Source organism: Rhineura floridana, chromosome 5 (genome assembly GCF_030035675.1).
Source record: "Rhineura floridana isolate rRhiFlo1 chromosome 5, rRhiFlo1.hap2, whole genome shotgun sequence".
NCBI lineage: Eukaryota > Metazoa > Chordata > Lepidosauria > Squamata > Rhineuridae > Rhineura > Rhineura floridana.
The window spans coordinates 78,020,302-78,044,104 of NC_084484.1; the positions used below are offsets into that span (position 1 = coordinate 78,020,302).

General features: G+C 43.7%; 1 protein-coding gene and 1 long non-coding RNA gene across 8 annotated transcripts in view; one reads left to right on the forward strand and one right to left on the reverse strand.

Annotated features, from left to right (window-relative positions):
- SH3KBP1 (SH3 domain containing kinase binding protein 1) overlaps positions 1-23,803 on the reverse strand; it is a 352,368-nt gene that overhangs the window by 39,792 nt on the left and 288,773 nt on the right. For all 7 annotated transcript variants that reach the window (XM_061627260.1, XM_061627264.1, XM_061627259.1 and 4 more), the window contains one exon: positions 20,717-20,818. In XM_061627260.1, coding sequence (XP_061483244.1) covers positions 20,717-20,818 — 102 coding nt within the window. The remainder of the gene's footprint in view (positions 1-20,716; positions 20,819-23,803) is intronic.
- The window catches only part of LOC133385049 (uncharacterized), a 33,948-nt gene that overhangs the window by 8,786 nt on the left and 1,359 nt on the right, over positions 1-23,803 (forward strand). The window contains exons 2-3 of the long non-coding RNA XR_009762762.1: positions 10,140-10,287; positions 16,745-16,884. This is a non-coding gene — a long non-coding RNA (uncharacterized LOC133385049). The remainder of the gene's footprint in view (positions 1-10,139; positions 10,288-16,744; positions 16,885-23,803) is intronic.

Consider the following 23,803-nt stretch of genomic DNA (forward strand, 5'->3'; position numbering starts at 1 on the left):
ATGTTTGTCTAGTCCAGCATTTGTTCTTACAGTATCCATGGGAAGTCCACTAGGAGGATACAAGCACAATAATCCTCTCCTACTTGTGATCCTCAGCAATTTGTATTCAGCAGCATACCACCTCTGATGCTGGAATATCAGGGGTAATATAGCCATCATGACTGGTAGCCATTACTAGCCTTATCCTCCATGTATTTGTCTAATCTCTTTTTAAAATTGTCCAAGTTAGCAGCTATCACTACATCTTGTGGTAGCAATTTCCACAGAGGGCATTATTATTAAAGACTCACTTTTGAACAGAGATGGTTAGGATTGTTCAGTTAGAATGTAATTAACTCCCCACCCAACTTTTCATCTTAAAGAGTTCCATCCTCTCGATGACCTCACATATCACCTGATTTTTTTTCTGCAGATAAAGTTTTACAAGGCTAGTTCTCATCAGCTATCCCTGTATTAAGAAATTATCATTGTTGATAATTAAATTATCAAAATAACTCTGTAAAGGCATGACTCAGAATAAGAAATAAATATAGCAGTGGTTCCCAACCTTTATGACCATGGGACCCCCTTTATAAGCTGAAAAAAATTCATGACCCCCTCCCCCCAGGGAGGCAGGCTGGCTGCCAGGAAGGAAGGGGGAAAGCAGCCTTTCTGTGCAGCCTTGCTTCTTTTTGCTTCACAAAAAGCCCTCTCCTCTCATTCTAAGTAAGGGTGTTGCCAGTAGCGGCAGTGCAAGGAGACGGGAATCAGTGATAGTAATCCCCTCTTCTTCCTGGTAGCTCCACCCTCAGCCTCCTTTGGAATCTGCCATGTATTTTATAGGCAGATGCCTGCGCTTAGTGCTCCTGAAAGACGCTCTGGCGCTTCAGCAAAAGGCCTCCCTTCTTGTTTGGAGCAAGGGGGAGGTGTCATCTGCAGCATCAGTGGAAAGCAGACAGTGTCGAGGGAGTGAAGACTTCTTTAAAAAATAATAATAAATAATTCATTTATTTACTGTTCACGGTTCCCTTTGCGGCCCCCCGGGGGGTCCTGGCCCCCAGGTTGGGAACCACTGAAATATAGTAAAGTATTTAAAAGAAACATTTTTGGGAATGATCCCAAGATAAGCACTTTGAAGTACCACTGATCTCAATGAGAGAATTTATGTATTTATTTATTATTTGATTTATATCCCGCCCTTCCTCCCAGCAGGAGCCCAGGGCAACAAACTAAAGCACTAAAAACACTTTAAAACATCATAAAAACAGACTTTAAAATACATTAAAACAAAACATCTTTAAAAACATTTTTAAAAAGGTTTCAAGACATTTTTTAAAAAACGGTTAAAAACATACTGTTTTTTAAAAAAGGTTTAAAAACATATTAAAAAGCAATTCCAGCACAGAGGCAGGCTGGGATAAGGTCTCAACTTAAAAGGCTTGTTGAAAGAGGAAGGACTTCAAAAGGAAATTAATATTCCAGTTGAAAGCTGTGTGACTACAAAATCCTTAACTTTAGTGGACAATGTCTACAGATTTATTTTCATTCAAAACTTTTAAGATATAGCAACATTTTCTGATGTAGTAATGCTTAGCACTAGCACAACATTATTTCCTCCCTCTTCTTCCACTCGTGCCATCCCCTAGGTCTAGAGCATTGGGGGAACCCCCAGAACAGATTTACAGGGCATACAGAGGAGGAGAGTGGGTAGATAGTTCTGTTGTGCAAGGAGAAACGAAGCTCTGCTCGCCGCGCAGCTGATCAGCGGGGCATGATTGCAGGTGGGGGTGAAGACGCTGCCCCCATCTGTTAATGGGGCAACGTTGCGCGTCGCGCCCGTGACGTCAACGCGACGTGCAGCGTAAGGGTAGGGGTCTACAGGACTATTTCAGTCCAGCCGCCCCTTCCACCTTCCTCTTCTGCTGCTCGACGCACGTGGGCCTCCGGAGGCTTTCTGAGGCCAGGCTGACTGTGCGGCGGCGAGCCCCCCCCCAGCCTCATCGGGAGGCAGCGGCGGCGAGGTGGTGCATGGCGAGGCTTGGTGGCTGGCACCAAGGCCTACGCGGCGAGGCTCCTGGCCTTGGGAGGCCCTGCGGCGGCAGCGGCAGTGCAGTCACTACGAGGCGGCAGCGCAGGATCGGAGCCAGCAGTGGCAAGGACCACAGGCGAGACGGCCTTTGGCCGGCAATTTTTAAATTTAAATTTTAATTTTAATTAACGCGGGGGTAGGTGGTGCACGACCCCAACCATCAATCCTTGCCACGTGCAGGCCAATTAGGCTCCCCCCCGGATAATTGGGTGCCGGGAGGGGGTATAGAATAAGCAGGCGGGCCCCTTCACAACGTTTTGAAATCATGTCGTTGTAAGCGGGGCCCCAATCTCCCTCTCTAGACAGGGTTGGGCCAGGGAGCCCCAAATCAGCTAGATATGCCACCCAAGAAAGGACAAGGGGGGTCAAAAGGGAAAGGAAAGGCCCCCAAAGCGGGGGGGAGATGCCCACCCCCAGCGGTGGTGGGGGCAAGGAGCGGGGAGGGGCCACCATGGGCGGCCATAAGTAGAGAGTGGCAGAGGCGCCATCCAGGGCGAGAGAGTGGGTATAACAGGAGCCCTGCTGGATCAGGCCAGAGGCCTACCTAGTCCAGGGCTCTGTTCTCAAAATGGCCAACCAAATGCCCAGTATGGGAAGCTCGCAAGCAGGTCATGAGCCATGGGCGTCCCCAACGGAGAGGCCAAGGGGGCTCTTGTTCCTTCCTGGGTGAATAATGCTCCCAGCTTTCATTTAAAAAATAAAAATAAAAATAGTACGTTTCTAGCATTTGTAGAACCTGAGACAAAACGTACAAGGGAAAACAAGTGAACAGGCAGAGGCTGATCTCTGGCAGCAGCATAGGGCCTAGTCCTCAGCATGTGCTGTCTGGGGTTATACTCTTTTCTCCTGCCTCCTTTCTCTCTAGATGCCCCTTTGTTCCAAGTTCTCTTTGTCATACCAACTAGAGGGGGGGCAGAGGCAAGAGCAGTTGCCACCTCCTCTTCCTGATTTGCATTGTCTCCCGTGGCAGTTCAGTGCTCCTCATCCTTGCTGTTACACAGCCAGGCCTAGAGCAAGAGGGCAGGCGTGGCACTGGAGGCAGTGGCAACTGCTCCTTGCAACACTACTCACTTTCTGAGGCGCGAGAGCAGCAATTGCCCTGTGCCACCGGACTTCTGAGAAGGAGGTGTTGCTGTGCATGGCACAAAGTGGGGGGGGAGGCATAGCAGACAACCACCCACCCACGCAATAGGGCTTGTAACTCCAAGGAGCTGCTGCTCCCAAGTAGTGTCTGTGAGTTTACCTGAGGCAGTGAGATCTTAGCAGCTGCCTTACAGTGCCAATCCCTGGAAAAAAGGGTTGATGCTAGCACCATAGAATCATAGAGTTGGAAGGGGCCTTATAGGCCATCGAGTCCAACCCCCTGCTCACAGCAGGAAATCCACAGCTGGAGCATCTCCCGCAGATGGCTGTCCAGCCTCTGCTTGAAGACATCCAGCGAAGGGGATCCCGCCACCTCCCTAGGCAGTCGGTTCCATTGCCGAACTGCCTTTACTGTCATGAAGTTCCTTCTACTGTCCAATCTGAATCTACGCTCCTGCAACTTAAAACCATTAGACCTAGACCTACCCTCTGGGGCAGCAGAGAACAAATCTGTACCCTCCTCTGTGTGACAGCCCTTTGGGTACTTGGGGAGTGCAATCATGTCACCCCCTCAGCCTTCTCTTCACCAGACTGAACATGCCAAGTTCCTTCAACCTTTCCTCATAAGACTTGTTCTCCATACCGGCTATCATCCTTGTTGCCCTCTTCTGAGCCCGCTCTAACTTGTCTATATCTTTCTTAAAGTGAGGCGCCCAGAGCTGAGCGCAGTATTCCAGATGAGGCCTGACTAATGCAGAATATAGTGGGACTATTACTTCCCTCGACCTGGAAACTATGGCTCTGTTTATGCAGCCCAAAACCGTGTTTGCCCTTTTTGCTGCAGCATCACACTGCTGGGTCATGTTCAACGGATATGTGCAACAGGGAGATAGGAGGCAACAGGCCTTCAAAAGGGTAAGAAGGATCCACCGGCTGCTTAGGGACAGGTGTCCCTTCCCCAGTTAGACTCCGGGTACTATGAACTTGTTTAGCAGGCTACCCAGTTTAAGGGTAGGTTTGTTATGTTATGGTGTTTGCCTTTTGTTTCCCAGTCTCATACCCCAACTCCTGGCTGGCCTTCATGGCCTCCAACTCACAGCTGGCCCTCATGGCCTACAATCTTCACCCTGTTTAGTCATGGCAATGGCTGTGGTCAGAATGTACAGAAGTACACTTGGTCACGCCAGTCTTATTCAAAGGGGCAGGCAGTGAGGGGTCCACACTAGTTAGTCTAGGATCAGTGAGCTGCACTCCATCATCATAGTGCGTGCATATGCCTTATGCATTTGTAGTGGCAGAACATTACCTACGGAATGCTATAATTCTCGCATGGAGTGCTTCAGAGCCTTCCGTGAGGGGGCAGTCAGGAGACAAGTGGGCTCCTAAGCAGTGGGGCACTATCTGTCTGAGTGGATGTTCATAGGTATGGCAGCTTGTGGGAGGCATGTTAGCACCTGAGGTTTCAGCTTATAGTATGAAGGATCCTGCCCCGGTGTTCACATTTCTGTAACAAGATTGACTCTTGCCCAGGGCTGAAAGCTGCACAGGTGTCGCTTCCCCAGTTAGACTCCGGGTACTATGAACTTGTTTAGCAGGCTAGCACAACATTATTTCCTCCCTCTTCTTCCACTCGTGCCATCCCCTAGGTCTAGAGCATTGGGGGAACCCCCAGAACAGATTTACAGGGCGTACAGAGGAGGAGAGTGGGTAGATAGTTCTGTTGTGCAAGGAGAAATCCTTGCACAACAGAACAATGTGCTTCACGTTACACTGAATACATCCCTATACCTTAAATGAGAACAATAAAATGACATTTATTAAAAATGAAGGGGCAAGCCCTTCAAGATTTCAGCAAATGTGGCCTCCTGATTTAACTTCTCTCCAGTTTACTACCCTCACTACTCAGAATGGTACATTGATTGTTTCCTTCTGAACTATGCAGCTACGTTTTTATTGAGACATACAAAATTCCTCATATCCCTCATTTTAGATTCTAGAATAATATTGCCTTCTAGCATTCAAGAGCAACAAGTGCAAGAAAACCCCTCCATTGAGTAACGGTAAATGAAGTTTAGTAAGGAAGCAATCTTTCAGCTTCATATCCAGCCCAAGAATCCATTATCCCATGACCAGAATTATAGTTGGGCCAACACAGGATCAGCTAGGAAATTCTCTCCATTACAGCTCTCATGGGAATAAGAGTTACCTACCTTACGAAGTGGATTAAATTATGAAATATTGTATTTTTTAAAAATCACATACAAGTTTCACTAATAAGAACTTACTCCAAGACATTCTAAACTATTACGACAATAATTACTTATAAGGTTTTTCTATAACACATTTGAAACAGGCACATTTTTCCTCATTGGAAAACTTTTCAAGTCTGTGTTAAACTGGCATGTAACCCTGTCTTCCTCACAAATCACTATGAAGTTCATTAGAGCATGTGGTTTTAAGTCAGAACTGCTTAGAATTGCCAAGTGACCTGTTTTCGCGTGGAGCCTCCAGTGTTTTTGGGTCCTCTCCAGGTTTCCGAGTGAGTCACCTTAATCTCTGGACTCTTCTTCTTCTTGTTGTTGTTATGTGCTTTCAAGTCGATTACGACTTATGGCGACCCTATGAATCAGTGACCTCCAAGAGCACCTTTCAGGAACCACCCTGTTCAGATCTTTTAAGTTCAGGTCTGTGGCTTCCTTTATGGAATCAATCCATCTCTTGTTTGGTCTTCCTCTTTTTCTACTCCCTTCTGTTTTTTCCAGCATTATTGTCTTTTCTAGGGAATCCTGTCTTCTCATTATGTGTCCAAAGTATGATAACCTCAGTTTCATCATTTTAGCTTCTAGTAACAGTTGTGGTTTAATTTGTTCTAACACCCAATTATTTGTCTTTTTCGTGATCAATGGTATGAGCAAAGCTCTCCTCCAACACCACATTTCAAAAGAGTTGATATTTCTCTTATCTGCTTTTTTCACTGTCCAACTTCCACATCCATACATAGAGATCAGGAATACCATAGTCTGAATGATCCTGACTTTGGTGTTCAGTCATACATCTTTGCATTTGAGAACCTTTTCTAGTTCTCTCATAGCTGCCCTCCCCAGTCCTAGCCTTCTTCTGATTTCTTGACTATTGTCTCCAGTTTGGTTAATGACTGTGCCGAGGTATTGATAATCCTTGACAAGTTCAATGTCCTCCTTGTCAACTTTAAAGTTACATAAACCTTCTGTTGTCATTACTTTAGTCTTCGTTCAGCTGTAGTCCTGCTTTTGTGCTTTCCTTGTTAACTTTCAACAGCATTCATTTCAAATCATTACTGGTTTCTGCTACTAGTATGGTATCGTCTGCATATCTTAAACTATTAATATTTCTCCCTCCAATTTTCACACCTCCTTCATCTTGGTCCAATCCCGCTTTCTGTATGATATGTTCTGTGCATAGATTAAACAAATAGGGTGATAAAATACACCCCTGTCTCACACCCTTTTTGATGGGGAACCAATCAGTTTCTCCATATTCTCTCCTTAAAGCAGCCTCTTGTGCAGAGTATAGGTTGTGCATCAGGACAATCAGATGCTGTGGCACCCCCATTTCTTTTAAAGCATTCCATAGTTTTTCTTGATCTACACAGTCCAAGGCTTTGCTGTAATCTATAAAGCACAGGGTGATTTTCTTCTGAAATTCCTTGGTCCGTTCCATTATCCAACGTATGTTTGCGATATGATCTCTGGTGCCTCTTCCCTTTCTAAATCCAGCTTGGACATCTGGCATTTCCCACTACTCTTAGCTTTCATTCTAAAAAAAAAAATCTAGGTAGTCTGGTTGAAAATATATAAACCAAAGTATCAGCTGCTCCCACCCACTTGTTAGTTTCGGCTGCTCTAATTTCTGCCCTTTCAGGTTTTTAGCCAATAAATGAAGTCAGGGTTGTGATTGACAAGATTTGTTGACCCCAGGCATTAGCTAAACTCACAGTTTCCTTTTCCTACTTGTCTCACATCAGGAATTCAGTAAATATATAGCTTTCAGCAGCATAAAGAGTACTTTCTCCGTACAATATTGGAACTTGCTTCTGAGTAAACATGCACAGGATTGCACTACACCAGAAGATCACAGAAGGATCTTGGTAGGCATAAAAGTATACATGCAGGGTTTTTTTTTTAATTAATTGCAAAAAATGGCACAGTATACATTTTATCTTTCAAATAATTTTTGAAGTGTACGTGTTGCAGTGTTATAGTGTTCTAATTAAGGAGTCAAACAAGTTTAAATTTTACTGGACTGTTGAAGAGAGCAGTTTATTTGTCTTATTCATAACCTGTTTTGAAAAGCTTCCCAATAAGAAGCTTTTCTGGGAGTAAAGCTGCAATGCTAATTCCACATACCTGGGAGTTAACCCCACAGAATTCAGTAGGACTTACTTCTGAGTAGACATGGTTAGGATTGTGCTGAAAATCAATGGGACTTTTGAGTGAACACAGAAAAGGATTGTGTTGTAAATCTTTCCCCCTCCGATCCTTTTTTTTAAGCAGTTAGGCAGGGCTTACTTAGGCGCCACTGCTTTTATTTGGCAGTAAACTAGTACTTATTTTTTTAAAGAAATGTTCTACAATGGCCAACTGGTTTTGACAATAAACTATTATAAGAGGTGTATGTATTTTTACATCTCCAGTGTGCATTTCTATATAGAGTCTTACCGACAACCCTTTGAGGTAGGGTTGCAAACCAAGGCAGTTCACAACAACAAATAAAGCCATTTAAAATCCAATAACCATAAAACAAGTATGAAACAGTTGTAAAGCAGCTTAATGTGGCATGATTCTGAATTTTGGATTGGGTGAATGAAGTTCCTTATCACTGAATTGCAGTCCTGTGTATGCTTCCCTGTCTAAATAAGCCCTATTGAATACATTGGGACTTGCTTCTGAGTAAACATGCATAGGACTGCACTATAAATATCTTTACATGTTGTGTAAATAATAAACACCTTTGACATTCATGCTTGTCTAAATATGTCTTCATACTGTGTCTTGATATGTATCTGATTTCACACAATGGTTGTAAATTATTATTTCCTCCACATTTTAAGTGTGCCCTTCTTCCTTGGGGTGGTCATAGTCCCCCCCCTGCTGTTTTCACCCTGAGGGGCAGATTAGGCTGAGAGATGGTGCATAGCCCATGGTCACCAAGTAAATTTTGTAGCTTATTTCCATTTTAAAATTTAAATAAAATGTGCAGGCAAAGTTTATGAAGTAATGCAGATCCACATAATACATTTAAAGCACATCTAACTCACATTGAAAGTGCATGACTTCCCCTAAAGAATCCTGGAAAGTGTAGTTTCCCCCTCACAGTTATAGTTCCCACCATCCTTAACAAACTACAGTTCCCAGGATTCTGTGGTGGGATTCATGTGCTTCAAATGTATGTTGAATGTGCTTCAAATGAATGGTGTGGATCTGCCTTAATATGCTGTGCATTCATGAGTGAATTGAAAATAACAATTTTAAAAGATACTTTTTTAAACAGGGAAAGGGTTGTAGCTCAGAGGTAGGGCACATGCTTTGCATGCAAAGGTCTAAAATTCAATCTCTGGAAGAGACTATTGCCTGGAATCCTGGAGAGCCAATGCTAGTCCATGTCATCAGTACTGAGCTAGGTGGTACCAAATGTCCTGACTTGGTATAAAAGAGGAAAAAGGGCCACAGTGATTCCAAAATTTATTTATGCATTTTATTTTTATTTACATTTATATACTGCTTTCGTGTAAAAAAAATCAAAGCAGTTTACGAAGGAATTAAAACAATAAAATTATTGGCAAAAACCGTTAAAGACAGGTATTTAAAAACATTCAAAATAATAAAACCAACAATGAATTAAAAATAGACAAAAAGCATAATAGCTTCCACATGCCTGGGTAGGCTTGCCTAAACAGAAATATTTTTAGCAGGTGCCAAAATGAGTACAATGAAGGCACCTGCCTAATGTAAATAGGCAGTGTATTCCAAAGCATAGGTACTGTCATACTAAAGGATCAATTTGTTACAAGGGCAGAACAAGTACTATGTGGAACCCATAACATGGAAAGCACACCTTGAACTTGGCCTAGTAGCAAATTGGCAACCAGTGCAGATTTTAGAGCAGAGATATTATGTGCTGATAGGGTCTCACTCATGTCAGCAATCGTGCCACAGCATTCTGCACTAACTGTAGCCCCTAGGTCACATTGTGCTGCCAGGGGATTTCTGTGACCCTGGCTGACTGGCTGCCAGGATTCTTTTTAGTTTTGGTTAGGAATCCTGACTGGTTGTGGGATGCTGAGTTTTCTGTCTTACTCATAGGAATCTTGTTGTGCTTGGTATTTAGGAAATCATCATCTTTTCTTTTTCTATTTGCATTTCATTTACCTCTGACCTTACTCCCTTACATCCATAGAAGCAACAACAGTGGTTCCATGTGGTCAGCTCAACCCCCTTAAATCCACTGATGATGCACCTTGTTATTTTATCGTGTTGTACACCGCCCTGGGAGCTGTTAGCTATAGGGCGGTTTAGAAATGCAATTAAATAAATTAAATAATAATAATTTGCATGGTGGATTGTTTCTTGCCCAATAGTGGTAAAAGAGAATTCACATACTGGGAAGTGTGGCTTCAATTGCTGTTGCTCCCAATCTACTGCTTGTGAAGGTAGACCAAACCATGTTTTTAATATTGGATATAGTTTAATTCTATTTTAATGTAGATTTTGTATGTTTTAATTATATGTGTTTTTATCTGGAAGCCGCCGCGAGTTCCAGTGTTGGAAGGATGGCGGGATATAAATAAATAAAGAATAAATAAAAAATAATAATGTGTGTTTTCTCTCTGTCAATTACTCACTGGAATTGGGTTGGCTGTCAAAGTGAGTTTATAGCAGCCCAAAGAGTAGGCAGGAAAGAGTAGAGAATCTTCTTAACTCTTACTTATTTCTCAAACCTCTCTCTGCAGTGAAGGGTCAAGTGTGTAAAGGCGTTTGGAGCAGTCACGTTAAAAGGCAGGCAGGGGGTTGCCAAACCTTCTTGGATATGGATATCATTGCAGAGGATCCCTAGTCAAGCCTTACCAACAGCACAATCCTAACAATATCTACTCAGAAGTAAGTCCTGTTGAATTCTATGGGGCTTAGACCCTCTGTAAATGTGTTTAGAATTGCAGCCTTCAGGGGCATCCATCTCCACAACACTAGGCCTTCTTCCTACAATGGCCTTCTGGTGACTGCCCTGCCCTGAGGGTACTTAAATCTTTCTTGCCAGAAGCAAGTAGGCTAGATATTTGATTTTACAGTGAAATGGTGTTCTCTGTGCATGTCAAAAGATGATATCAGGTGGGTAGCTAGCTCCATCTAGCAGTTGAAGGCAGAAAGCGCACTGTTGAATTTTGCAGGTGCCTCCTGGTCTGTGCAGCTCCTTGCCTTAGTTCTCAATGACAAGCCAATAAATGAGGAAGGAACGATAGAAATCACATGAATAGGACAACAGCACTCATACACTTTCTGCAAAAAGCCTATTTGTGATCATTGTGGCAGCCCAGCCCTCCTAGGGAGTGGCCCTGATATCTTTTGACATGCACAGAGAAGACCATTTCACGGTAAAACCAAATGTCTCTTCTGTGCATGTAAAATATGCTATCAGGTGGGACATACCAAAGCTGTAGGGTGGGAATATCACTGGGCTGCAAATACTAGTGGTCTGAGAGAACATGCTGTACCACTCTCCTCCCAAAGGCTACCTCAGCTGATGTGTAGGTGTCTATTTTGTAATGTCTAATGAATTTATTAGGAATGGCCCATGTAGCCGCCCTACAAATTTCTACCAGAGGGGCACTGCAAGAGAATGCTGCTGATGTGGTCGCTGCTCTCATGGACTGAGCCACTATTTCAGCCGGACGGGCCACTCTTAGAGAAGCATATGCCAAGGAAATACATACTTTGATCCACCTAGCTAGTGTAGAAGTGGACACCTTATTTCCCAGCAACACTGGGTGAAAGGATACGAACAAATTATCTGTTTTACAAATTGATTTTGTCTTAGATATATAAACTTTAAATGCTCTCCTCACATCAAGTGAGTGCCAAGCCTTCTCTGTGAGGTGAACAGGATAAGGACAGAAGGAGGGAAGTACCAGCTCTTGTTGACAGTGGAAGGTAGACAAACCTTTGGGACGAAAGGAAGGAACCGTGCAGAGGACCATGCTATCCTTATGAAACACACATAAACTGTTATCCACAGATAGGGTATTCAGCTCAGACACTCATGGACCAAAGTAATGGCCACAAGAAACAAAACCTTACAGGACAGCAGACGAAGATAAATTTGACTTAAAGGTTTAAATTGAGGTTTTTGTAGGATCGTTAACACTTTGTGCAGGTCCCAGGTTGGGTAGCGATGAACCGTAGGTGGCACTGATATAGTTGCCCCCTGGAGAAAATGCTTGAGGAAAGGATGAGATCCCAGTGGGCTGTCTGGAGATCTGGAGAGGGTCGATGATAATGCCGAAGCCTGGTGCCTCAGGGTGTTTGGTCTGAGACCCAATGATAAGTCCTTCCTTGGAAGTATCCCTTTTTTCAGTGACCAAGCTGAGAAAGTCTTCCATGTTCCCTCGTATATTCTGACAGTGGAGAGGCGTCTAGAGATCATCATGGTTTCCAGCACTTGGAGTGGGATGCCTTTCTTTAAGAGTTGCTTCTGCTCAAAATCCATACATGAAGTGACAACCACCCTGGGTCTGGATGAAGAAGTTGCCCCTGAGAGAGTAGGTCTTTCCTTAAGGAAATTTTCCATGGGTGTTCCACTGCCAGGTCAAGGAGTTCCAGAAACAAAGGTTTCCTTGGTCACCAGGGGGCTACTAGCAGAACTGTTGCCCTTTCGGTTCGGATCTTATCCTGGGAATAATCGGCAGTGGTGGGAAGGCGTACAATCGGCTTGGAGGCCACTGGGATGTCAGGGCATCTATCCCGTCTGCCTCTGGCATCACATACCTGGAGAAGAATCTCTTTACCTGTTGATTGCGGTGGGCGGCAAATAAGTCCACTTGGACTCTGCCAAAGTGTGTCACTATCTGCTGGAAAGCCATCAGGTGAAGCTTCCATTCTCCTTGATTCAGTTTCTCTTGATTGAGCCAGTCCGCCTGATTGTTGTCCTCCCCCTCGAGGTATTCTGCCAATATCAAGTCCATATTCTTCTCTGCCCACTGGAAAAGGAGAGAAGCTTCCTTCTGGAGGTGGTGTGAGTATGTGCCTCCTTGATGCTTTAAATAAGATTTGGCTGATACGTTGTCTGTTCTGACTAGTACCGCTCCCAACCCTCTGAACTCTGTAAAGTACCTGCGGGCCAGGCAAACTGCTTGAAGTTCCAGGAGATTGATTGGCAGTATAGATTCCTGTGGCGTCCATGTCCTTTGTACCATCTAGCCATCACAGATGACTCCCTAGCCTGTTAGGCTGGCGTCTGACATATGGGTTTGAGGGAGATCCTGGAATGGTACTCATTTCAACAGATTGGGTTTGTGAACCCACCAAAGCAGAGACTGACGGACTAGTGGTGACAGTGGCATTCTGCGGTGGCGTCTGGATGCTGTGTTGCTTTGGCAGGGCAGAAGCGCCCACAGGAGGGTATGAGAGTGATGACACGCCCAATGAGTAGTTTGGAAGGTTGAAACCATCAACCCCAAAAAACACTGCCAGTTGCATAAGATCTGCTGAATTGGAAGACAGGATAGTTGACACTGCCATGCATATCTCATTTACTCTTTCTTGGGTCAACCTTAAGATTCCCTGCTGCGAGTCTATAGTGGCTCCCAGAAGCATTATGCCAGCCTTTCCCAACCAGTGTGCCTCCAGTTGTTGTTGGACCACAACTCCCATCAGCCTCAGCTAGCATTGCCAATGGTCAGGAAAGATGGGAATTGTGGTCCAACAACATCTGGAGGCACACTGGTTGGGAAAGGCTGCATTATGCAGTGAGATGGAAATAGCTGGCTCTTGGCTTCGTTGATCAGGAAACCATGGTCCTTCAGGCAGGCCAAGGTGACATGGAGATCCTCCCAAGCCTTGTGTAATGATGGGGAACAAATCAGCAAGTCGTCCAAGTATGAGAAGACATTCTCCCTGAGTCCTGAGATGTGCCAAGGTAACCACAATCTTCATGAATACCCTGGGGGCAGACGACAGACCAAAGGGCATAGTACTGTATTGAAAGTGGTCGTGCCCCACTGCGAATCTGAGGTAGCGCCTGTGAATATAAATATGGAGGTAGGCCTCCTTCAGGTCGATTGAAGTGAGAAAGTCTCCCCTTCTCAGGGCTTCCTTGATTGAAAGCAAGGTGTCCATGCGAAACCCGATGTACTTTATATATACGTTCAGGTTCTTTAGGTCAAGTACTGCTCTGAACGATCTGTCTTTTATTGCAATGGTGAAGAATAGTGAGTAGTTTCCCAAAAATCTCTCCACTACTGGGACGGATTCCATAGCCGCAATTTGTATCAGATGTGAAATCACCTGTAAGACTCTTTCCCTCTTGTCTGGAGATGCTGATAGGGGAGATGGAATGAATCTCGCCGGAGGGGTGGAAGTGAACTCGAACCTTAGGCCATATTGGAGGGTGGGTAGTACCGATCAATCTGATGATGTACCCTTCCACTGGTGTGTAAAGTATTGGAGATGGCCCCCTACTGGTGGAATGGTGGTGTCAGAATTGATGCTTATTCTCCCGTGACTTGGACAGTTAGACTGGGCATCCTTAGCCCTTTCCGATGTCCTGGAGCCTCAAAAGGACTGTGACAACAGATATGGGTGGAATGATCACCGAAAGGACCTTCTGTCGTCCTTTTTCCTGGAGGAAGGCATTGCCTTTTCTTTTCCTTAGATTCCAAGACATTTGCTAAGGCGTCATCCCCAAATAACTTGCATCCCACATAGGGCTCTGAGGAGAGATTTGAGCGGGCTGTGGTGTTGGCATCCCAATGGCGCAGCCAGAGGGTTCTTCTCGTGAAGATGCCTGCTGCCAGTGATCTTGCTGCAAACTGCATGGCATCCATTTACGAGTCTGCCATGAAGGTTACAGCCTGAGTGTCAGGCCCAGGATGCGACTCAGGAACCAGACCAGAGGTTGTAGTTAATTCGTGTTTTATTAGAGTAATGTCCAACAAAGACTGCGCTTTCTCATGAAGCAATACAGGGATACAGGTCCTGCGACATTGGGAGAAAGTTGACAGAGCAAGGGGCTGCTTCCCTCCTGTTCTTTAAGAAGGGGCTAAACGGGCGTGCAACCTTTCGCTCCTCCTTAACTCCCCCTCAGGTACTGCCCGCCTTCCCCCCCTTCTCTCCTGTCTTTTCAACCGTCTGCGTGTGCGTGGTGAGGGGGGAGGCATCACCTCCTCCTCTTCTGAAGTGTCCGATTCCCCTATGGGTGATAAAGGAGGAGCTGAGGGTAAACCATCTCTCCGCCTTTCTGCTGTGATCAGCCCTCCCTGTTGCTCTGAGCTGCGGAGAAGGGAGGGCCTGGGAATGTCTGGGGGGGATTCTAAAACTTCAAGGCTCTCAGGCTCCCCGTTGCTAGGCGACCCTATCTCTGGCATGTCCTCTGTTTCGGCTTCGCTCCACAGAGGGTAAGTTCCTCCCTCCTCCCTCTGCCAGCCATTTGAATCCTCTTCTGACAACCCCCCAGGAGCCCAGCTCATTCTCCCGACACTGAGAGACCTTCAGCAGAGACTTGTGGATTCAGGCCACGTCCTGCTATGGACCGTCTACCAGATCTTCCAACCAGAGAAGGGAGGCTTGAGCAAACACCGAGGAGGCTGCCACTGCCCGGATGGAAAGTGCACTAGCCTCATGGATCCTCCTGAGTCCCTGATCCATTTTGTGCTCTGTGGTGTCCTTGAAGTGAGCATCTGAGTCCTTTGGGTTCAAAGATGGATTCAGCAAATTCACTATGGGAGCATCTATCAGCGGGACTTTCAGCTGGTCCATGATGTGTTGCTCCAGCGTATAGTATTTGTTAGCTACCAAACCAAATAAGGCTGTGAGGCTGGGGGGGGGAGGGAGGCTTGAAAACAAGCAGTAAAGCTGCCAGTGCTGAGGTGGGGGGCACCCCTCGCTGGTGGCTTCACGCTGCTGTGAGAACTTGGGAGCAGGGACAAAACAAACTCAAACCTCTTTTTTTAAAAACTGGGCAGGAACAGTGAAAAGGAGTTAACAGTAAAATGAAGATCAGCACAGTAAACTAGCAATGACACAAACACATAATACAGGCCTGAAGCAACGAAGCAGAGAGAGAACTCAACAGTGCTTGTTGAAGGCAGAAGAGAACTGAGGCAAGGAGCTGCACAGACCAGGAGGTGCCTGCAAAATTCAACAGTGCTCTTTCTGCCTTCAATCGCTAAGTGGAGATAGCTACTCACCTAATATCATCTTTTACATGCACAGGAGAATAAATGTTCCTTACCCAGGCTCTCTAACCAGATGAGAAGGAATGATCCCATCACTTCAGCTGGAACTGGAAACACCCTCATTTAGCTAAGATTCCTATCTTAATTTCCAATCAGGGATTTTTTGTTTGTTTGAGTGGTATGCTCCAAACAACTGTGGTTGATGCTTAATGTATCATGCTTAATGACATCACTGGGGCTCACCCCTATGACATCACTAGAGCACACCCGCATTACATCATTAGGGCCCACTGCTGAAATTGCAGGGTTTGGGATGCTCTGACCTGTCAACCCTAGAACTGCTTCTTTTATTTGTTAGGTTTCTGATTTTGTTGTTTGTTGCTGCTGTTTTGTTCAATACTGTATTTATATGTTGTGTGAATTGTTTTCACAGTTTTGCATAAATGCACAGGAATCTTTTGAGAAAGGGTGACAGAAATATTTTAGATAAGCAAACAAACATTTTAGGACAGTGACATTAGTGATTCTGTGGTACACATGTCATTATATTTATGTACATCATGTCAACATATCTACTGTTATGGAATCTGTTTCGAAAGAACATACTCACTATATATTTCTTTTTCTCCATGCCCTTTTAGGGCTGTGACTGAATTAAAGAAATGTTACCTAGGGAGCAATGCAAACCAAAGATCTGCCGGGATGAGCAGAATTTGGAATAGACAGATCTCCAGCTGAGCCTGGGCTCAGCCGAGGCTATGCTGGCTGAAGTCCCTCATTCCATCTCAGTCAGAGATACATCGGCATAAATCCTCCATCCTGGTTGAGCTGAGGTCAGGGTAAGTCCCCAAAAAGAGGTTTTCCAGGGCAGTAGCAGAGCAGGATGGGGCAGGGGGAGATTTACCCCTATTCCAAACCCTGTTCAGCCTGTTCATGCGACCTATGGACCAATAATCAAAACTTGGCCACACATTCACCTGCCAGGCTCAGCCGGCAGTAGTGCCTTCCAGAGGCTCCTGAACAAAATTAGGAATAGGGTAACTTACACCAGCGTTACACCAGCTTCTTATAGTTAGGATTGCTCCCTTAATCAATCATATATCTTTCAATCAATTAGTTGACTAATTTTCGTGGATGATTAAAACAGTAATAAATTTGTTTGTTTTTAGAGCATATGCTCATGTTATCAGGCACTATATTGGAAGATGTGTGAGAGAAGATGAAATGATGAAAGTGAAATGCCTTTTCTATTATGATGCTTACTACCTGTGGTTTAATTAAACCAGGATGTAAAAATCAAAGAGAGGAGGTAAGAAGGGAGTGCACAGTTCTGTTTCTTCTTCCTGGCTGTTAGCAGTGGTTTAGCAACCCAGGAATTGAGTGTTTGAACCAGGCCATTTTCCACTCTATTGTAGTTATTGAGTTGGGAGTGGGAGGTACTGCATTGTGGTGGTTCCACTCCTACTTGGCAGGTCGCCTCCAGAAGGTGGTGCTTGGGGAAAATTACTCGGCACCCTGGACTCTCCAGTATGGGGTTCCGCAGGGGTCAGTTCTGTCCCCCATGCTGTTCAACATCTACATGAAACCGTTGGGTGCGGTCATCCGGAGCTTTGGAGTGCGTTGCCATCAGTATCCTGATGACACGCAGCTCTATTTCTCCTTTTCATCTTCTTCAGGTGAGGCTGTCAAATGTGCTGAATCGGTGCCTGGCTGTGACAATGGACTGGATGAGGGCTAATAATCTGAGGCTCAATCCAGACAAGACTGAGATGCTGTTAGTGGGTGGTTCCTCTGACCAGATGGTGGATGTCCAACCTGTTCTGGATGGGGTTGCACTCCCCCTGAAGGAGCAGGTTCGTAGCTTGGGGGTTTTCCTAGAACCATCTCTGTCACTTGAGGCTCAGGTAGTTTCGGTGGCATGGAGTGCCTTCTACCAACTTTGGTTGGTGGGCCAACTACATCCCTATGTGGACAGGGATAACCTGGCTTCAGTTGTCCATGCTCTGGTAACCTCCAAATTATATTACTGCAATGCACTCTACGTGGGGCTGCCTTTGAAGACGGTTCGGAAACTGCAGCTTGTGCAATATGCAGTGGCTAGATTGGTAACAGGGACCAGACGGTCCAAACATATAAAACCGATTCTGGCCTGCTTGCATTGGCTGCCTGTATGTTTCCGAGCTCGATTCAAGGTACTGGTTTTGACCTATAAAGCCTTACACGGCTTGGGACCACAATACCTGTGGAACACCTCTCCCGATACGAACCCACCCGTACACTACGTTCAAGATCAAAGGCCCTCCTCCGGGTGCCTACTCCAAGGGAAGCTTGGAGGGTGGCAACAAGGGAGAGGGCCTTCTCAGTGGTGGCCCCCAAATTATGGAATGATCTATCTGACGAGGTGTGCCTGGCGCCAATACTGTTATCTTTTCGGTGCCAGGTTAAGACTTTCCTCTTCTCCCAGGCATTTTAGCATGTGTTTTTAAATTGTTTTTATATTGTTTTGAATTTTAAAATTGTGTTTTAAATTGTTTTTAAAATATGTTTTTAAATTGTGTATTTGTTTTAATGTTTTTGATTGCTGTAAACCGCCCAGAGAGCTTTGGCTATGGGGCGGTATACAAGTGCAATAAATAAATAAATATTATTTATTTAATTTACATCTCGCCCTTCCTCCCAGCAGGAGCCGAGGGCGGCAAACAAGGCACTAAAAACACTTTAAAACATCATAAAAACAAATCTTAAAATACATTAAGACAAAACAGCGTTAAAAACATTTAAAAAACTTTTTAAAAAGGGTTAAAACATTATTAAAAACATATTAAGCAATTCTGACACAGACACAGACTGGGATAGTTCTCAACTTAAAAGGCTTGTTGAAAAAGAAAAGTCTTCAAAAGGCGCTGAAAAGATAGCAGAGATGGCGTCTGCCTAATATTCAAAGCTATGTTCATAGATGCTCAATTTCTCACTTAGAAACTTTGATAATTAAGCAGTACATGAATACTTTAAATAAATAAATGAAATAATTTTAAAATATAATAATCTACCTCCTAAAAATCAGTTATTAATTTTTTTCATCCCTACTTCCCCTGTCCAAGCATTTGGCTAAGCTGCAGTTTGTGTTATAAGTGAATTTTGGGATCAAGGTGGTATTTTCTGAGAACTGTCACAAGTAGCAGTATAGGTCTATGAGTGTGGAGTGGGAAGGTAAGGTATAAAAGCCCAAGTTTTTTAGAGGGAGGGGATTTAATGAAAAAAATCAGGTGAGTCTAGAAATTCAACATCCTGTCCTGAAATAAAATTTCCTATGGGTTGTACTAAAATTTTGGATGGATTATCTCAATGCGCAGTTTATAATTACATATGTCTAATCAGTAGTACAAATGCGGCAGTTGCTTATTACATTTTGTTCTGGTTTTGCACAGAAAACTGCATTTAAAATTTCAAAAGCCGTTGCTTGATAGAATTATCCATGAGTCAACTGCTTGTTAACTGGCTTCTGTGCCTGGTGATTATCATTTCTGAACAAGCCATTATGATTGTTTGTAAAGTCAAGTCACCATCACATAGTGAGAGAGGAGACCATCCATCATAATTTAGTAGACTAGTTGCTAATCCTTTGAAATTATATGTTACTATTTGCAGCTAAGCCCATATTTGCTCACAGCAGACAAACTTTGTTAAGCAGAACGTTTGTTGTCTGCAGTTTGTTTCCTGAAACTGAAGAAGATTAATTACAGGAAAAGCCTGAAGAAAAAAAAAGTCTGGTGGCACCTTAAAGACTAACAATATACCATAGCATTTGTGGACTAGAGTTCACTTTATCAGATATCTATATCTGGACAAGTGACAATATCCATCTTAATAAAGATGTCACTGAAACATATCAGGCACATTGTAGTTTTAGTATTTATTATTAATGTTTTAGGGTACCATTTTGACTCTAATATGAGCAACTAATTGTTTGTAAGTGATATGCTCTGCAACATATTTGTAGACTGAATCTAAGTTTTCTATAACTATGTAATATTTGATTTATTCATTTTTATATGTTTGTAATAAGCTTTATTAAAAATGTTAACAGGGAATTTAGAGCAGTAGTTCTCAAACTCCCCCCCATGGGCTATATGAAAACTGCTGAGGGTCTTGGTGGACCACTTAATGATTTTTCTGACTGTTGCAGCAATTGTAATGAGCTGCACTAGATGCTGTATGATTTTTAATTGTATTGTTATTGTTTCTTTAACTTCTTATATATTGTATTTTATTCTATTCTATAGAATACAGATAGTAATATAACAAAATATAAGAAATAAAAGAAGCAATAAAATATATATTTAAGCCTCAATCCGAATATTTAACATGATGGATTGGCCATCTCCCATCTTCAACTACAAATCCATAGACATGCTGCAGACCACCTGAATGAAGCTCATGGACCATCGGACCACAGTTTGGGAATGCCTGATGTAGAGCATATGCTTTATGTGCAGAAAGTCCAAGGTTTAATCCTTGGAACTTCCAGGAAGGGCTGGGAAAGATTCCGACTCAGTATAAGGTTCTTCCTAAGGATCAACAAATCCAGGAAAGCATGACCTCCAGCCATTTCTTCACATGAAGTATTGGATAGAATCCAATATTGTATAAGCAATATTGGCTTATGCACATGCAGCAGGACTTCATCTTCCTCTCTTACCCACTGCAGCCTCCCATTTCCCCCCAATCTGGTCTGGAGAGCGATCTACCCTCTGGAGCAAATGATGTGGGCTTGTGGAGAGCTGTAGCAGGAAAGAGAGGAAGGGGAAGTCCTGTTATGTGAGTTGAAGTCTGTTCTGCTCATGCACATACATCACTGGATACAACCCCTAATTCTGTGTAATAGAACATGGCTTTTAGAACAACCTCGCTGAAGCTAGTCCAACAATTTACATCATTTTCTGAAAGAGCTACACAATACAATTTAAAGCTACACAAACGGGTTACCATAAGAAAACTTGTGAATCCATAAAATCATTTTTGGTGAGTTTCAGCTTTTGGATATTTTATTATAAGTAACATGTTCTAAATGAAACACAGAGCTTTATCAAACATTTAAGTCCAAGTATTATGCTTAACGATAAAGAGTAAATTGGTCCTACCTCCTTTTCAAAGTCAGAAACGAGTAGTTTAACGAAGTTATCAGGAAATACTCCTCTTCTATCATTGAGCTCTCCTTCCCACCAGCCAGTATCAACACAATCCTATGGCACATAAAGAAGAAATTGACGTCATTCTTAAAAAGCATGTTTTTTGATAGGCCAGGATTCTGGGAGTATAAACAGGGCTAAATGCAGAACACACTTTCTTATGTGACCATGATAACTAAGTCTTCATCCTTCTCAGGTTAATTTCCCAATAGTCAATTGTTAACAGCTATTTGGATTTTCTGAGAGTCAATTCAAACAAGCAGATAAGCTTGTGATAAATGTAGTGACAAAGATAAAGAGCCATTAGGCTGTGGTGTTACTTGTTTAAATGTGCTCACTAGTCAGCCATAGAAAGGTTTTGAGTTCCCTGGTCAATATATAATGGAAAATGTAATAGAAACAACAGGTAGCAAGTCATGAGACTGCCATATATTTGTTGCACATTAAAGTGACTGATAGCCATGCTGTCCTTTCAAAACATATCCTTCCGCCTCTGCTATTCCTAACCAATTTCTGCAGGAGTGCACATATTTCTGCAGCGCCTAAGAGCCAGGTTGGCATGGGATGGGGGTGTGGGAAATGGAGAATTGAAGGTGTACAAGTAAAGAAAAGGAAGCCTTCCATCTCAGGTGTACAGACCTGGCTGGTCTTCCCTGTCTCTACTGCCTTCCTGTATGTGAAGTTAGGCAGAAAAGATTACAGAGATGGAACCACATCATGGAGAGGAGAAGCAGAAGTAGGACATCACTTCCCAGTATGGGTCAGAAACAAGTATCTGCATTGCTGCCCTCACATTATAAAACACAGAAGTCTTTACATGTAAGGGTAGACTTAAATGTCTAACACAGTTAACACAAAAAACAGCCCTGAGAACGTGATGGTGAAATATATATTATTCCACTTTTCTTCCATCTTGGTAGTGGGCAGCGGGAGCAGCAGGAGCAACTTTGTACTAAAGCCTAACAACAGACTTCATACAAACAGGCCATCGTGTGATGGGCTACTGCCACTGCCGCCGCCGCCGCCACCAGCAATAGTGGCCCTCTTCTCTGACTGGGTTAAGCTCACCAAAGGTGAGCATGGCTCACCCACTGTGTCCCAGTATTTGCAACCACCACAACTCACATCAGAAGAAAGCATCAGTGAAGCTAACCAGCATCCTTTCTTGACTGGGCACTGCATGTGTGGGCACTACTGCTGCTTGTCACTATGCATTGGCATGGGAGGAAGACAGAAGACTCCTGCCCTAGTGGCATGGTGACCATTTTGAATTGTATGCACACATGCATGACAACCCCCCCCAAAAAGTAAGTATTTTTTTTTAAACAAAAACAACACAAATTCCTACATGAAACTTAGAACCTACAGTTATTTATTTTTTAAAAGTACTTGTATTTTTTTGGACACACTCACCTGACCAGGAGTTGCCCTAACCTTCAAGAATGATTGGAAACCCTAATTGAGAAGGGGAGCAAATGAGACCAGCTGGAAGCTTCTTCTCCTCCCACTGCTTGCTCTAGTCTCAATTTAACTCCCTGCGCTGCGTGCATCATATCTAGGATACTGGGCAGAATTGCCAGGCCTTGTGAAATTTGCATATATGCACCAGTTTGAGCATATGGCCCTTACAGCTCTTTCTAATGACTTTCCTCAACTGTCACAGAATGTGCAGCTTTGTTGATTTCTGAATGTTCCTCCCAATAAGACTCATGCATTCATCCCATGACAAATGTACACACATGTACAAATGTTATGGCAAAAAAGAGAGAGAATAGGTTAATCACAGCATATGAAACTGCTTACAGCAGAATGACACTTTCTACTGCATCACCACCACCATCACCACTATTTATAAAGATGCAGCCATCTGTCTGGCACTGTACAAAGAAATAAAAAACAGTTTGCTATCCCAACGTGGCTCACAATCTGCATAAGGTGAGAAACAGGTGGACAAAATATTGCACTATATAAGAAATAATTTTCCATTTATATATTCAAAGTTACCTTTATTTCATTTTAGCAACACAATGCATTGGAAAGTAGTCTATACAATAATATTCTTTCAATGTCATACTTGCATTGATCTGGCATTGATCTGGCCTAGTGCTGTCTTTTTCAATGGGCACAGCTCTCCAAAGTCTCAAGCAGAGCTCTTTCAAACTACCTAACAAAGAGCCTTTTAACTGGAGATGCCAGAAGTTAAACCTTGGCATTCTGTGTGCAGAGTATGAACTCTACCACTGACTTGTACCTCCACCTCCAATAACTTTGGGATCCCTTCAGGTCTTAACATTTTTCCCAACATGCAGCAAAACTAGAACAAGAATATAAACATGGTTCTTTTATTTCACAAAAATCTGATTGCCTGAAAGAGCAGTGGGGGTGGCAAGAACTACCTTCTTGGCAACCTTTGCAATGTAAAATTACTTCCTTTTGTAATCACTTTAACATGATAATTTAGACCTCAACTACCAAGGTTTTATGAGAATTGCCAAAAGATAACATGACCTACAGAGACCTAGGAACAGGTCCGTAGTTCGGGGATCTTATTAGATCCGCTTCTGTCACTCGAGGCCCAAGTAGCCTCGGTGGCACGAAATGCGTTCTACCGGCTTCGGCTGGTAGCCCAACTACGACCCTATCTGGACAGGGAGAACCTAGCCTCAGTTATTCACGCTCTGGTAACCTCTAGATTGGATTACTGTAATGCTCTCTACGTAGGGTTACCTTTGAAAACGATTCGGAAACTTCAGCTAGTGCAGAATGCCGCGGCCAGAGATCTTACTGGGACGAAGAAATTCGACCACATAACACCTATTCTGGCCCAACTGCACTGGCTTCCAATACGTTTCCGGGCCAGATTCAAAGTGTTGGTCCTTACCTATAAAGACCTTAACGGCACTGGACCGCAATATCTGACGGAACGCCTCTCTCGCTATGTTCCTACCCGTTCACTCCGCTCGACGTCTAAGGCCCTTCTCCAGGTCCCAACTCATACAGAGGCCCGGAGAATAGTAACAAGATCTAGGGCCTTTTCGG